The sequence below is a fragment of the Schistocerca cancellata genome, chromosome 8 (assembly GCF_023864275.1).
Source record: "Schistocerca cancellata isolate TAMUIC-IGC-003103 chromosome 8, iqSchCanc2.1, whole genome shotgun sequence".
NCBI lineage: Eukaryota > Metazoa > Arthropoda > Insecta > Orthoptera > Acrididae > Schistocerca > Schistocerca cancellata.
In genome coordinates, this window is record NC_064633.1 from 327,252,994 (window position 1) to 327,266,862 (window position 13,869).

General features: G+C 39.7%; 1 protein-coding gene across 1 annotated transcript in view; it reads right to left on the bottom strand.

The window, feature by feature from the left end:
- LOC126095544 (myrosinase 1-like) overlaps window positions 1–13,869 on the bottom strand; it is a 182,795-nt gene that overhangs the window by 41,524 nt on the left and 127,402 nt on the right. Inside the window, exons 9-10 of the mRNA XM_049910323.1 lie at window positions 8,352–8,486; window positions 7,210–7,316 (exon numbers count right to left, since the gene is read on the bottom strand). Of these exons, the coding sequence (XP_049766280.1) occupies window positions 7,210–7,316; window positions 8,352–8,486 (242 nt within the window). The remainder of the gene's footprint in view (window positions 1–7,209; window positions 7,317–8,351; window positions 8,487–13,869) is intronic.

The window sequence follows — 13,869 nt, forward strand, 5'->3', positions numbered from 1 at the left end:
AAACTCTTTGGAATATTGTTACTACTGCAGAAAGTAAGTAGTAGCCTCTAATGGAATTGGAGGTGTTTTTATGTTTAGCAAGAACAATGTAAATTTCTGTTTTAAAGTGGATACTGTAAAGACAGTGTGACATAGAAGAATGAGAAAAGTCATAGAAACAGAAATTACTTCATCAGTTATCATGTCATCTATAACCCACAAAGTCAAAAATTTCAGCCTCAAGAATCTACTCCTAGATGTGACAAACTGCAGCCAATAATGAGAAAATGAAGATCAGTAAAAAAGTTATTTGTACATATTACTCCTCTCAAAACTTATGAAATGAATAAATTTTTATGAAGAGACTGAATATCTATTTATTTATTTAATTATTTATTTATTGTCCTCTGAATCAATACTGTACATGATGTGCACATGGTGATGCACATACATACATTTGATGTTGGGCATTATGATAATTTGCTGGCATGAAGTAATATGCTGAAAGTTTACACAAACATGAGCTTACATACATATTTTCTGAGAAGTTATGAACACATAAATTACATACTCAGTTACACATTTGTCTTTTAGTGCTGTATTCTTCTCATACATATACACAACAGTACCTGGTTGAATATTCTTTCTGCACTTAATTTGCTTAGTAGCAGATGATATAGATGTAAGATTTTTGCATTAATGTTTTAATCTTTACAAAATTCTTTGTTGCATTTTGTTTTGTGTTTCTTTCCATCCATGTGGAGCTGAAATTCACTTGCACTGTAGAAACAATGTTCAAGTAGGAATGATTATAATTTTTTATTAAATATATTCAGGGACATACTGTTTTTTTTTAAATTTCTGATGGCAGGCTATTGTATATTTTAATGCCTTTGTTGAAGGGAGAGTTTTTAAAGGCAGAGGTGCACATTTCTTTAACATGGAGTTTCATTTTCTGTCTAGTACCATAGTCATGGACATTTAAATTTTTATTAAATTTTGTAATATTACTTTTTACAAATTTGCATAGTTCTAGTATATACAGGCTGCCAAGGGGTAGGATGAGCAACTTTTGGAAGAGAGGTCTGCTGGTATCAGTCGGCTTTGCCTTATTCATTATTCTTATAGCTCTCTTTTGTGTGAGAAGAATGTTTGGGCTATGTGTAAAGTCTCCCCAGAATATAATACCATACTGCATTACACAGTGGAATTGTGCATAGTAGGCTGTCTACTAGTGACATGTGGGAGAGTAAGATTACAAGGTGCATGGCACAGGGTAAATCACATTGTACCAGTTATTAGGGTTTCTTCCTGTCCCATTCACATATGGAGTGTGAGAAAAATGATTGTTTCAACGCCTCTGTGCATGCCGTAATTATTATACTCTTATCCTCATGATCGTTATGTGAGCAATCCATAGGGGCTTATAGTATATCCCTAGAGTAATAATTTAAAGCCAGGTCTTGGAACTTCATTAATAGACTTTCTTGGGATATTTCACATCTGTCTTCATGAGCCTGCCAGTTCGCTTCCTTCGGTATCTCTGTGACACTCTCCCACAGATTAAACAAACCAATGACCATGCATGCTGCCCTTCTCTGTATATGTTCAATACCACCATGAGAAATATTGTAGGATAGGTAGCACAGGTGATTTGTAAGCTATCCCTGCTGTAGATTGATTCCCTTTCCCCAGTATTCTACCAATAAACTGAAACATACCCATGGTCTCTCTGCCCTTGATCACTACCTCTCCCAATGCCCACCCGAAGATCTTCCAAAAACCTCATTCCTTATTACACTTACCAACTTCGTCCTCACCCATAATTACTTCACTTTTGAAGGCCAGACCTACAAAAAAATCGGGGGAACAGCCATGGGAACCAGGATGGCTCCGTCCTATGCCAACCTCTTCACGGGCCGCATGGAGGAGGCTTTCCTGAAGACCCAACAGCTTCTTCCCCTGGCCTGGTATAGGTTTATAGATGACATCTTTGTGGTCTGAACTCATGGTGAAGAAACACTCCTTAATTTCCTCAATAACCTCAACTCCTTTTCGAATCTGAATTTCACCTGGTCCTTCTCCAAAACCCAAGCCACCTTCCTGGATGTTGACCTTCATCTTGTTGAAGCTCACATCCACACCTCTGTCCACATCAAACCCACAAACAAACAACAGTACCTTCACTTTGACAGCTGCCATCGATTCCACATCAAACGCTCCCTTTCCTACAGCCTAGGTATTCGTAGCAAACGTACCTGCTCCAGTGACGAATCCCTCAACAATTACACCAATAACCTTACCAGTGCTTTCCTCTCCCACAACTATCCTGCAGACCCTGTCCACAAACAGATCTCCTGAGCAATACATTCCTCCCCATCCAACAACAATGTTCTTACCCCCAGACCACACAGAAGCATCCCCCTTGTCACCCAATATTACCCTGACCTCGAATACATCAACAAATTACTCCACCAGGGATATGACTTTCTCAAGTCAAGCCCTGAAATGAGATCATCCCTTGACAATATTCTCTCCACATCACCCAGAGTTGCCTTTTGTCGCCCCCCTAACCTCCGTAACGTCCTTGTCAAACCCTACAATATTCCCAGACCACCTTCTCTACCCAGCGTTTCCTACCCCTGTAACCGACCCCGCTGCCAAACCTGCCCCATGCATCCCCCCACAACCACCTACTCCAGCCCCGCTACTGGTAAAACATACACAATTCAAGGCAGGGCCCCATATGAAACAACACATGTCATTTATCAGTTGACATGCCTGCACTGCACAGCCTTTTAGATTGGTATGACGACAACTAAACTGGCTGAGCGCATGAACGGGCACAGACAAACTGTCCGCCTAGGAGATGTCCAATACCCAGTAGCAGAGCATGCCCTCCAGCATAATTCTAGGGACTTAGGAACCTGCTACACCATACATGCCATTTGGCTTCTCCCACCCAACACCAGTCCCTTGGAACTGTGGAGATGGGAACTTGCACTCCAACACATCCTTTCATCCCGCCATCCCCCTGGACTGAACCTACGTTAACCAACCTCACTCTCATTTACTCTTCAGTCTTCTCCTTTTTCCCTCTGCTCTTTAGCCATTCACACATCTTTTCTTCCTACATAGTTGTGTTTATCTTTATACTATATACCTCTTTACTTCTGTTTGCATCCTCTTTGGTTTGAAGCTGGCACACTACTTACAGTAGAATATCTTTGGCTTCCCTCTGACGACCATGCCTCCATCCTTACTACCCTCCCTGTTTACCTTTCCCTGTTGCTTCATAACCTGGGTTGTGAGTGACTGAATCCACTTTCCCTTTTTTCCCCTCTCTCCTGCCTGATGAAGGAACAAAGTTCCAAAAGCTAGGAATGTAAATTTTCTGTTCTGTTTTGTGTATCTATCAGCTGTACTGAGCTGAGGTAAGTACTGGTCAGCCCCTCTATCTCTTTGTTAGTATTTGTTTCACATCTTTATATGAGATTTTCCATTAATAATTTAGAACACCGGGGTATTTGTATGAGTTGGCCTATTCCAACTGTGACTTATTGATATTACTGGTATTGGATACTATGTGTTTTGTTTTTTGTTTTGTGAAGTACATAATTTTACATTTATGAACATTTAGAGCGAGTAGCCAATCTCTGGACCATGTTGAAATCTTACTTCATTATAGATAACTCCATCATCTGCAAAAAGTGTGATTTTATTATTAATATTGTCTGCAAGGTCATTAATATACAACATGAACAGCAAGAGTCCCAAAACACTTCCCTGAGGCACATACAAACTCACTTTTACATCTGACGATGACTCATCCAAGTTAACAAGCTGTGTCCTCCCTACCAAAAAGTTCTCAGTACAGTCACAAAATTCACTTGATACCTCATATGGTCATACTTTTCACAATAAGCATATGTGTGGTACTGAGCCAAATGCTTTTCAGAAATAAAGGAACACTGCATCTACCTGGTTGTCTTGATCCAAAGCTTTCAGTATGTCATGTGAGAAAAGTGCGAGTTGGGTTTCACATGGCCAGTATTTTCAAAATCCATGCTGATTGGCATTGAGGAGGTCATTCTGTTCAAGATACCCCATTATGTTTGAGCTCACAATATATTCTAAGATTCCACAACAAATCAATATCAAGGATATAGGATGGTAGTTTTGGGGATCCCTTCTGCTACCCATCTTGTAGACGAGTGTGAACCGTGCATTTTTCCAAGAACTGGGCATGGTTTTTTATTTGAGGGATCTAAGATAGATTATAGTTAGAAGAGAAGCTAACTCAGCTGCAAGTTCAGTGTAGAATCTGACAGGGATTCCAATGAGACCTGGAGCTTTTTTCAGTTTTAACTATTTTAGCTGTTTCTCAAAGCCACTGATACTGATACTTACTTCATTTATCTTTTCAGTGGTATGAGGATTAAACTGGGGTAATTCTCCTGGTTTGAAAACAGAGTTAAGCATTTCAGCTTTTGCTTTGCTATGCTCAATTTTAGATCAAGTCTCATTCATTAAGGCTGGACACTAACTTTGGTGCCACTAACAGCCTTTGTATAAGACCACAATTTCTTTGGATTTTGTGAAATGTCATTTGACCATATTCTGCTACAGTACTCACTGAAGGCCTCACACATTCTAAGATTCTACAAGAAATCAATATAAAGGATATAGGATGGTAGTTTTGTGGATTCCTTCTACTACCCCTCTTGTAGACAAGCGTAAATTGGGCACGGTTTTCTATTTGAAGGATCTAAGATAGATATTAGTTAGAAGAGAAGCTAACTCAGTTGCAAGTTCAGTGTAGAATCTGACATGGATCCCTATTAGACCTGGAGCTTTGTTCAGTTTTAACTATTTCAGCAGTTTCTCAAAGCCACTGTAATCGTTCAGCATCTCTCTATATATAGCCCTTGTTTTACACCTATTATGCAATAGTTTCTGTTTCTTTAGACAGTGACTGTATATCATGGAGGTTCCCTCCTGTTATGAACTGTTCTACTAGATACATGTCTATTCACTGCATGGTCAACTATTAAAGTTCCTCATCGAGATACGACACTGCTGATTTTTTTATTGAGTTTACTGAGCATATGTATCTTTCTGCTTGTTTTAGTTGTCATCTCTACTTTGGTAATCATTATTGCCACAACCATGTCATGGTCACTGATACCAGTTTTGATGTGGATATTCACAAAGAGGTCAGGTCTGTTTGTTGCCATTAAATCCAAAATATTTCCATCATTAGTGGGGTTCCTAACTATCTGTTCTAGGTAGTTCTCAGAGAAGGCATTTAGTAAAGTTTCACAGGATGTCTTATCACACCCACCACTAACAAAAATGTAATTTTCCCAATTAATTGTTGGGTGATTAAAGTCTCCATCAATGGTTGCAATATAATTGGGGAACTCATGTACAACTGAACTGAGGTTTTCTCTAAAGTTTTCGGCTACATCAGCAGATAAGTCTGGTGAGCAATAGAAGGATCCAATTATTTTATCTCATCCCTGATACTGAGTCTTGCCCAAAAAATCTCTCAGGCAGCATCAGTTTCTATCTTGGTGCATTTGAGTTTCTTGTCTACTGCTACAAATACACTACCTCCATTTCCATTTGCCTATCTTTTTGATATACCCTTAAATTTTCCCCCAAAATCTCACTGCTCTCAATTTCATGTCAGACGTAGTGATGCAATATTTTAGAAAAAAAACTTGGAGAAGACTGTGAGTAAATTTTAGTAGGAGATTTCAGTTTAGCAGCAATAGATTGGGATATTCAAGTGATTGAAGTGGGTAGTTGGGACAAAAATTCTTGAGACACTTTTCTAAAAATCTTATCTGAAAATTTTTTACAGCAGTTAATCAGAAAACCAACTCTTGCAAGAAATTCTCAGATCTCCCAATTAAAACAGGGCCAAATTTTTTAACTCAGTTAATATAGACCACAGAATCTGTAGTTATGATCCTATTATAGTGTCAGTGACTACAGGAGTCAATAAGAATTTTAAGAAAGTTAGGATGATAATTCTCTTTAGTTAGTGTGACAAAAAGCCAGATAAGTGCCTAGCATTTTGTGGAGGATGGGAAAGATTGGCTCTGATTTAACATTCATGTTCAGAAGTTCTACAAAAACAAAGAACTTCACCACAAATTTAAATGCAGCTAAAGTTTCACAGACAAGCAGTAACTGAATTAAGGTCCAGTTTGCTGTTGAGTGTGCTGGCACCAAAACAGGGACAAGGCTGAAATGTTAAATTCTGCTTTGTGAAATTGTACTACATTTCTTCCTCTCAAATGTTGTATGAACGCCAAAATCTCGATTACAAAATTCAGTGATTTCAAGATAAAAAATTAACCGAAATTACTCGAGAGAAAATGCAACATGGCTTAATGAGGTATCTGTATGATTCTTCCTAGAGTATGCCCCTCTTCTAACAGCAGTCTGTCATAGGTTGCTGAAGAAACAAAGTGTTCCATGCAGATGGAAAAATAAAATGCATTATCATTTTGAAGAGGGGTTGTCAAACAGATGTACTCAACAGTAGGCCTATTTCACTGAAGTTAGTGTGTTGTAGAATTTTTTATGACATGTTTTATACTCATGTATTATGACTTTTCTAGAAACTGAAAATCTCCTTTAAGGAATCAACATGGATTACCCAACAATGACTGTGTTAAATCCATCTGTCAGACTGGTCAAGATGTTGAGAGAGACCAAGGAAAATAATATAACTGGTCACCAGGTCAGTTCCTACTTTATTACTAAAAATCTGAACCATGTGTACCACTATTTATGTTATGAATAAAACTCCTTTGAGTAGCTCCTTCAGTGCCAAATGAAATATTTTTAATCTATGTACACCTTTCATAGTGACTGCGTATCACTTAATAATACCTACTTTGGATTAATAAAACCACCTTTCCACAAAGATACTATTACTTCAGGTTTCACTGACATTTTCAGTGAGATGCATTCCGTTTTACACTGGAAATATTCCCTTCAGAAATGTTTTGCATCAAGGCTTGTAGAACCCTTCCATGCCATACCACAGCAAAGTCAGATTGATCTGTCATGGCTATCTGTACATTATTCTTTGCTTTGGACACAGATATTTATCATGACATCCGCTTTTTCTTGTTTAGTCTGTAACTCTCCATCTTTTTTATTTTACTGAGCCCAGTTAGTAGCAGAAGTGTGATAAATGTTTCTTCTTACCTGTAGCCATTATCCCACTCGTAACTGTCCATGAGGCTCCAGTATGTGTATCCAATGACAGGCACTTTGTCCACATAAATAGCTTTCAGCATTTCTGACATATAGCTCTGAAAAATAACACTGTGCTTTAATGCCTCCAATTATGAATGATGCATTTGATTGTCATTTTATAAAAATGACACTGAAGTGCTGAACAATTATTTGGCCATTATGAAAGGAACAGCCAGCTTTCAAAGATATATCACATTTATTTCTCAAACAATTGAAACTCCAGGTTGGAATATTGAATATAAGGAAAAGATAGATTGCAATTCACTGTAAAGATGACACATTGAGTTGCAGACAAGTACATTGAGAGGTCATGTGAGTGTGAAGTGCTCTTGCCCGTGTGAATGAATTTGTGTATGTTTCCTTTTCTGATGAAAGCTTTACCCAAAAGCTAATGTATAAGTGTCCTCCTTTTGTGAATGTCTGCAACTCAAGTGTCATTTTTTCAGTGAATAGCAATCTATCTTTTCCTGATATTGTTCACATTTATTTTTAGATTTCTACAGATCCTCATGAGTTGTCATAGTTTAATCACGTTTACATTTTGTCCATTTCATCTACTTTTTATACTGACTGAATGAGAAAAAGTAACATTTATTATTCAGTTTTTAAGAAGTGTTTTCTATACTATGAGAGGTATTTAGGCACATGTCCAACATCAGAATCAAACTTTCATTTGACAATGGAGTGTTTTTTACTCAGACTTTTCTCACTGGTGAATATGGTGAGCTGGCCTTTGGTAGAGAACCAGAAGTATTTCCATTTTGTCAGTAATTCTTTGCCATTTCAGCCATATGATCAATTGATTCTTCTACTTGCACCTTTCACCTACTCTTTCAAACCACAAATCAGATGGCAAACACATACGGATTTCAAGTTTATATCTATACATAATAGCAAAACACAGTGAAAGCTCATCTGTTCTTACTTCATTAATCAAACTTTTTTTTTTACTTAGGTGCAATTAGCCACAACACTGCAGCTCCATTCGGCACCACATACTTGAAATTTTGTATCTGCAATATTTACTTTCTACAGAATGAATGTATAAATGTACTGCCATACTCACTCTGGAAAACAAAGACAGTACTCACAACAATGTAATGTATACGATCAGTGTCATTGAGGCCACCAAGGTCAGCATAGCCATTCTCAGTTACAAAGATAGGATATCCTGGATATTCTTTGGCCAGAGTGTTGAGGATCTCACGAAAGCCCCAGGGCACCACCTGTGGAAAACATGCAATAAAAAGCCAACAAGGATCCACACACTGCTGCATGTATGTTGTTAGTGAAATAGTTTCAGGAATTGCCATAACCATAAATGTGTACCCAGAGTTCTTTACTTCAGTAACAGACATAGACAAATATAAGATAACACTTTTGACAGATCCCCAGCAGGAAAAGTTTTAAACTTCATTAAGCCACTGTAGGGAGTATTAATAGTTCTTAGTAGGAATAACTCGGCAATGATTGTAAGTGGAAATTCCAATACAGATTTCATCACCGATAGTTCTAATTGAGGGTAGCTAGAGGTACTGATGTCTGTCTCTAAATTGGCCCCCATAGCAGCATCCTGAACAAGAATAGGACTTAGTGCAATATCAATTGATAATTTATTTCTAAATCCAACTGTATTTAATGTGAGCCCCATAATAAAAGGTTTATCTGACCATGATGACTGAATGTTAGCAATAATGGCAGGAAAAGTAACCTTTCACAGACTTGTGAAAGCCACTTCAGTTACAGTATTGAAATAAAATTTATGGGATGGAAAATGGGAGCAAGTTTACCAAGACACACAGTAAATTAGAGATTTAATCCTTTCCTAAAAAACATTCTTACAACATTATAGATTCAGTTTTCTTTTAAACAGTTCATGGATAATTACAGTAGCGCTGAGAAAAAGATGGACTCACATCTCACATCAAAATATCTTTTACTAGAAAGAGAGAGCTGTATTTAATGCAAAGGACTGGAAAATACATTAAACGCAGCAGTGCAAATTTTTTTTAGCACGTCACCAAAAAGTTAAATACAATGTACTGGAAAAAAATTCAAAAATTTGAAGAACAAGACAAGGAGAATTTGGAGCATTACTAGGCATGAAACAAATACACTCAACAAGGCAAGTTAAATACCATGTACTAGAAAAAAATTCAAAAATTTGAAGAACAAGACAAGGAGAAATTGGAGCATTACTAGGCATGAAACAAATACACTCAACAAGGCAGTTGATATTGATGGTCCAGATGCCTGTAGCAGTGAGACAAATGGTATGAAATATAAATCATTAGCTACTAAATTCAGTTAAGTCGTCCAAACAGCAGCTGAAAAAAGGGGGCAAAAAGGTTATTCAGACAATACAATGCATACTCCAGCATCAGATATCCTTTCTGCCAAATCTCAAAAATCTTTAGTTCATTGAAGAGTTTTAACTCTTTTGTTTATGATTGTACTCCATTTGTCAGAAAAGTTCCAGGACAGAGTTTTTTAAAAAATAGAAAACTGTATTCACCAAGTAATGATCCTTTCTCCTATTGAAGTAGTCTCCTTGGCTTTCTACAAGATGCTATCCAAAATTTTTGAGACTGGTGTGCCATCTGTTGAAAACCTTACCTTTGGACTAACGGTCACCATCACCCTCGAAGTAGTTCCCATCTGCACTTACACACCGGCCCCAGCACTTCTGCCACTGGTGAAATGTTTTCTGGAAGTCCTGTTCTTTGAGGGTGTTTTTCACTGCCAGTGATGCTTGTTGAATCCTCTCTAAAGTGTCAAACTGATGGCCTTTCAACTTGAGTTTCAGTTTTGGGAATAGCGCGAAGTCACAAGGTGCCATATCTGGCGAGTACGGTTGATGGGGCACAACCACCACGTTGCTTTTAGCCAAAAAGGTCCTGGTGAGCACATTTTCATGATGCAGCAGCCAGTTCCCTTGACGCTAAAGTTTGGGCCTTCATCACTGTATGTTTTCAAGGAGCCATCGCAAAACATTACAGTTTTACTGTTTTGGTTGGGTGGGACGAATTCTTTGTGCACAATTCCCATGGTATCAAAGAAAATGATGATCATGCTCTTCACTTTGCTCTTCATCTGTCTTGATTTTTTGGGTCTTGAGGAGCTCACACTCTTCCACTGGGACGATTGTTGCTTTGTCTCTGGGTCAAACCATAAATCCAGTGCTCGTCACCGGTGATAACTCGTGACAAGAAGGTTGGATCATCAGATGTGGTCTGATGAAGATCCGCGCACACTTCAACATGCTGTGCCTTCTGATCAGCAGTCAAGATCCTTGGCACAAATTTTTCGGTGACATGATGTATGCCCAATTCATCAGTCAACATTCGTTGACATGTCCCATGACCAATACCCACTTCATCTGCAAGGTCTTTAATGGTTTGACGTCGATCTGCATGAACCAATTGTTGAAGTATGGCAACAATGCCTGGCGTTGTGTGGCTAACAGGCCTTCCAGTGTGAGCATCATCTTCTACGTCTGTACGAGCATGCCACTCAAACACATGCAAATGGCTCATTCACTGTCTCCCAAACATTTGTTGAATCATTGCATGGGTCTCCGCAGCACTTTTCCCGAGATTCACACAGAACTTGATACACACGTGCTGTTCTGTTCACAGATCCATCGTAAAAAACAGTGGCTCATCCGATATGCAGCTCTCGCCACCTAGCGGTGCAAAGATCTACTACTCCTACTTCATAGATGGCAGCACTAGTCCCAAAAATTTTGGATTCCACCTCGTATACACAGTTGCCAATATTTCTGGTGGTCTTGTAAGCAAGCAAGAAAATTTTCAACTGCAGTGATTGTAAAATCATTTGTCACAGCCCGTTGGATGTCTGCAGTCTCTTGATGAAGCTTTCCTTTTAGTTGCCTTTTCATTCATGGTAACAAGAAAAAGAAAATTGCAAGGTGGAACAATGGCTGAATACGGTGGATGTGGGATGGCAATTACAGGATGTCTGGCCAGATACTCTGTAACAGATAAATCAGTATAGGGTCTTGCATTGTCATGCAGAAAGAAACAGTCCCAAGAATGTCACAAATCTGGGCAGCAATGTCAAATTGCTTGTCACAAACATTTCAATATTTCTGTGTTGTAGCAGCAGCACCATTTAGGATAGGGAAGTTAGTTTTGTGCGATATTCTGAGCACCAGTTACAGCCAGGTGTGGGCCGGATTGCAGTGAGTTACGCATACCAACAGTTGCAAAGTAGAATAGAGACCACAGGGCCGTAAAATTGCCAAAAGAGTATACATAGCTATTTTGCAAGTCACAGGCAGAAGAGGCCCACTGGCCAACCTAGTGTGTTATGAGTATGTGATTCGAAGTGGCATGCTTGGCAAAACAGAGGCGCACAGCCGAGTATAAATAGGTGCCGTTTTCTAATGAGAATCATTCAAGTGTGGCAGCTCTCCTGGATGGCAGGGCATGTCACACCACCAGCTACACACAGCAGCAGATGGGGCACCAGCATTCCAGTCCACGGCGGGTCATTGGTTCGACCCCCTGAGGTCGACACAGGGTCCGTAGCCAGCCAGGCAGTGGCAGGCCACTCCACAGCTCGCTACCACGAGCAGTCGTCCTGGCTTCAAACACATGCTGGAGGCATCCCGAGATGATGGCCGCAGATTCGGACACCAAATCACGGGCACTCATCGTCACCATGATCTGAGCCATGTTGGAGAGAAGAAGCAGCAGCTGGCCACATGCGGCTCACACCGAGCTGCATTGAGTTGGCAGGGACACAGATCACTGAGCCAACTGTCAGCGCATCCTGATGCTGTCACAATTCCTCGGCTGTCCAAGGCTGCCACAACACAGCACTGTGTTGCATGGGCCACTGGGGTGCTTCCTCAGAATTGCGGGGCCCTGTGACGCAGACCAAGAGGAATGAGGGCACTGCAGTTGGAAACAATAAATCACTTGAAAACTCGGACAAGTCTTAATATGGCACCTTCTACCTCTTTCTGCTACATTTGGTCATCCTGATACATTTGGTGGCAGAAGTCACCACTACATTTGGTATCAGAATTGTGAACATCTTCTGTACAGTACGACGTTCGAGCACCCCGTCTGCATTCGGTCACAAGATGTGGTGAATTTTGATCAGTTTTCTTTTGAGTTTTCGACGTTTTCTTGCCTTTTTTTTGTTTTTTTGAATATGGCTCCTGGCAAGCCACTTTGTAGATGTTTTGTGTGGGAATAGTATTTTTTGTTGTCAGAGTAAGTGTTAGTGTATTTGAGGCAATAAAATTTATTATTTTTTTCGTGGCATTTAATTACTTTTGTATTGGTTTAAGTATGTTGTTACCAAATATGATGATACTGAGGTGTAGGGAGTCTGGTTATTCTTGTACTTATATGTTTTGTTTTGGGACTAACTGAGAAAGAAATCAACACAATGGCAGAGCCAGGGATGAAAGGTGTGTCGGAACCAGAAGCAGTACAGAGTTTGTTGGAAAAAGTAGCACAATTGACAGCAGATAATACGCAGTTGAGAAATGAATTAACATTTAGAAGTGAGTGGGAAACCACATCTGATCAGTCATGTCTTCATTTGTGGAGGACTTGGAAATTTCAGCTGTGATGAATGGTTGGTCTGATGAACAGCTGTTACATGTAGCCAAGATTAGATTAATGGGTGAAGTGAAGACATATGTAAGGTGTTCTGAGGCCTTAATGAAGGCAGGACAGTTTAAGCAATTGAAGGAGGGGCTTTTACAAAGGTACAAGAAACAGAATAGCGCTCGGTTCTTGAGAGAGAGGTTAAGTACAATGACAAAAAGACAGGGGGAGACAATGGAGAAATTTGCGGACAGGATAAGGGAAATTAATGAGTAGACTTACAAGTTGGGTCAGAGCAATAAAGCGAATAGTGTTCTGTTGCAGGAGGCCAAGCAAAGGGCACTTGATGTATTTTTGAGAGGGTTACCAGCGCATATGTCATGGAAAGTGCATGAAGGGACTCCAAAAGATTTGTATTTGGCCATTCAGCTGGCAATTCAATGTGAGGAAATAGACGTGGCAACAGGGGTACGCGAGAGGCAAGCAGTGTTTACAATGGGTATAAAATGTTATAAGTGTGGTCGTACGGGATATGTGCAGAGGCAATGTACCAGTCACCAAGGAATAGAGGAAGGGGTGGAAATAAACAGCATGTAGGATGGAGAAGTGGAGTTAGTAGGGGTGGACAATCGTTAAATGGCAGAGGGGGCCCAAGACCCACCTAAGGGAGCTCCCGTTTAATTTCAATGCTACAAATACGTATGCAGAGGTGGAATGTTCAGTGGTAGGATCCATAGGATCCAAAAAGTTTAAGATTTTGTTGGACACAGGGGCGCAAGTGTCAGTGGCTACTTATAATATAAGGGGCCAAAGGAAGTTAGATCCACCACATTATAGGTTGTGTGGAGTGGGGGATAAGGAGGTCATGCCTTTGGGGTCAGCAACAGTTGACTTTTGAATAAAGAAAGCTGATTTAATGCATGCATGGAGGTAGTACCATGGGTAAGTGAGAGCTATGACATGATCGTAGGAGTAGACTTCTTGCATCAACATCATGCCAAAATTGACCTTGGACAACGAA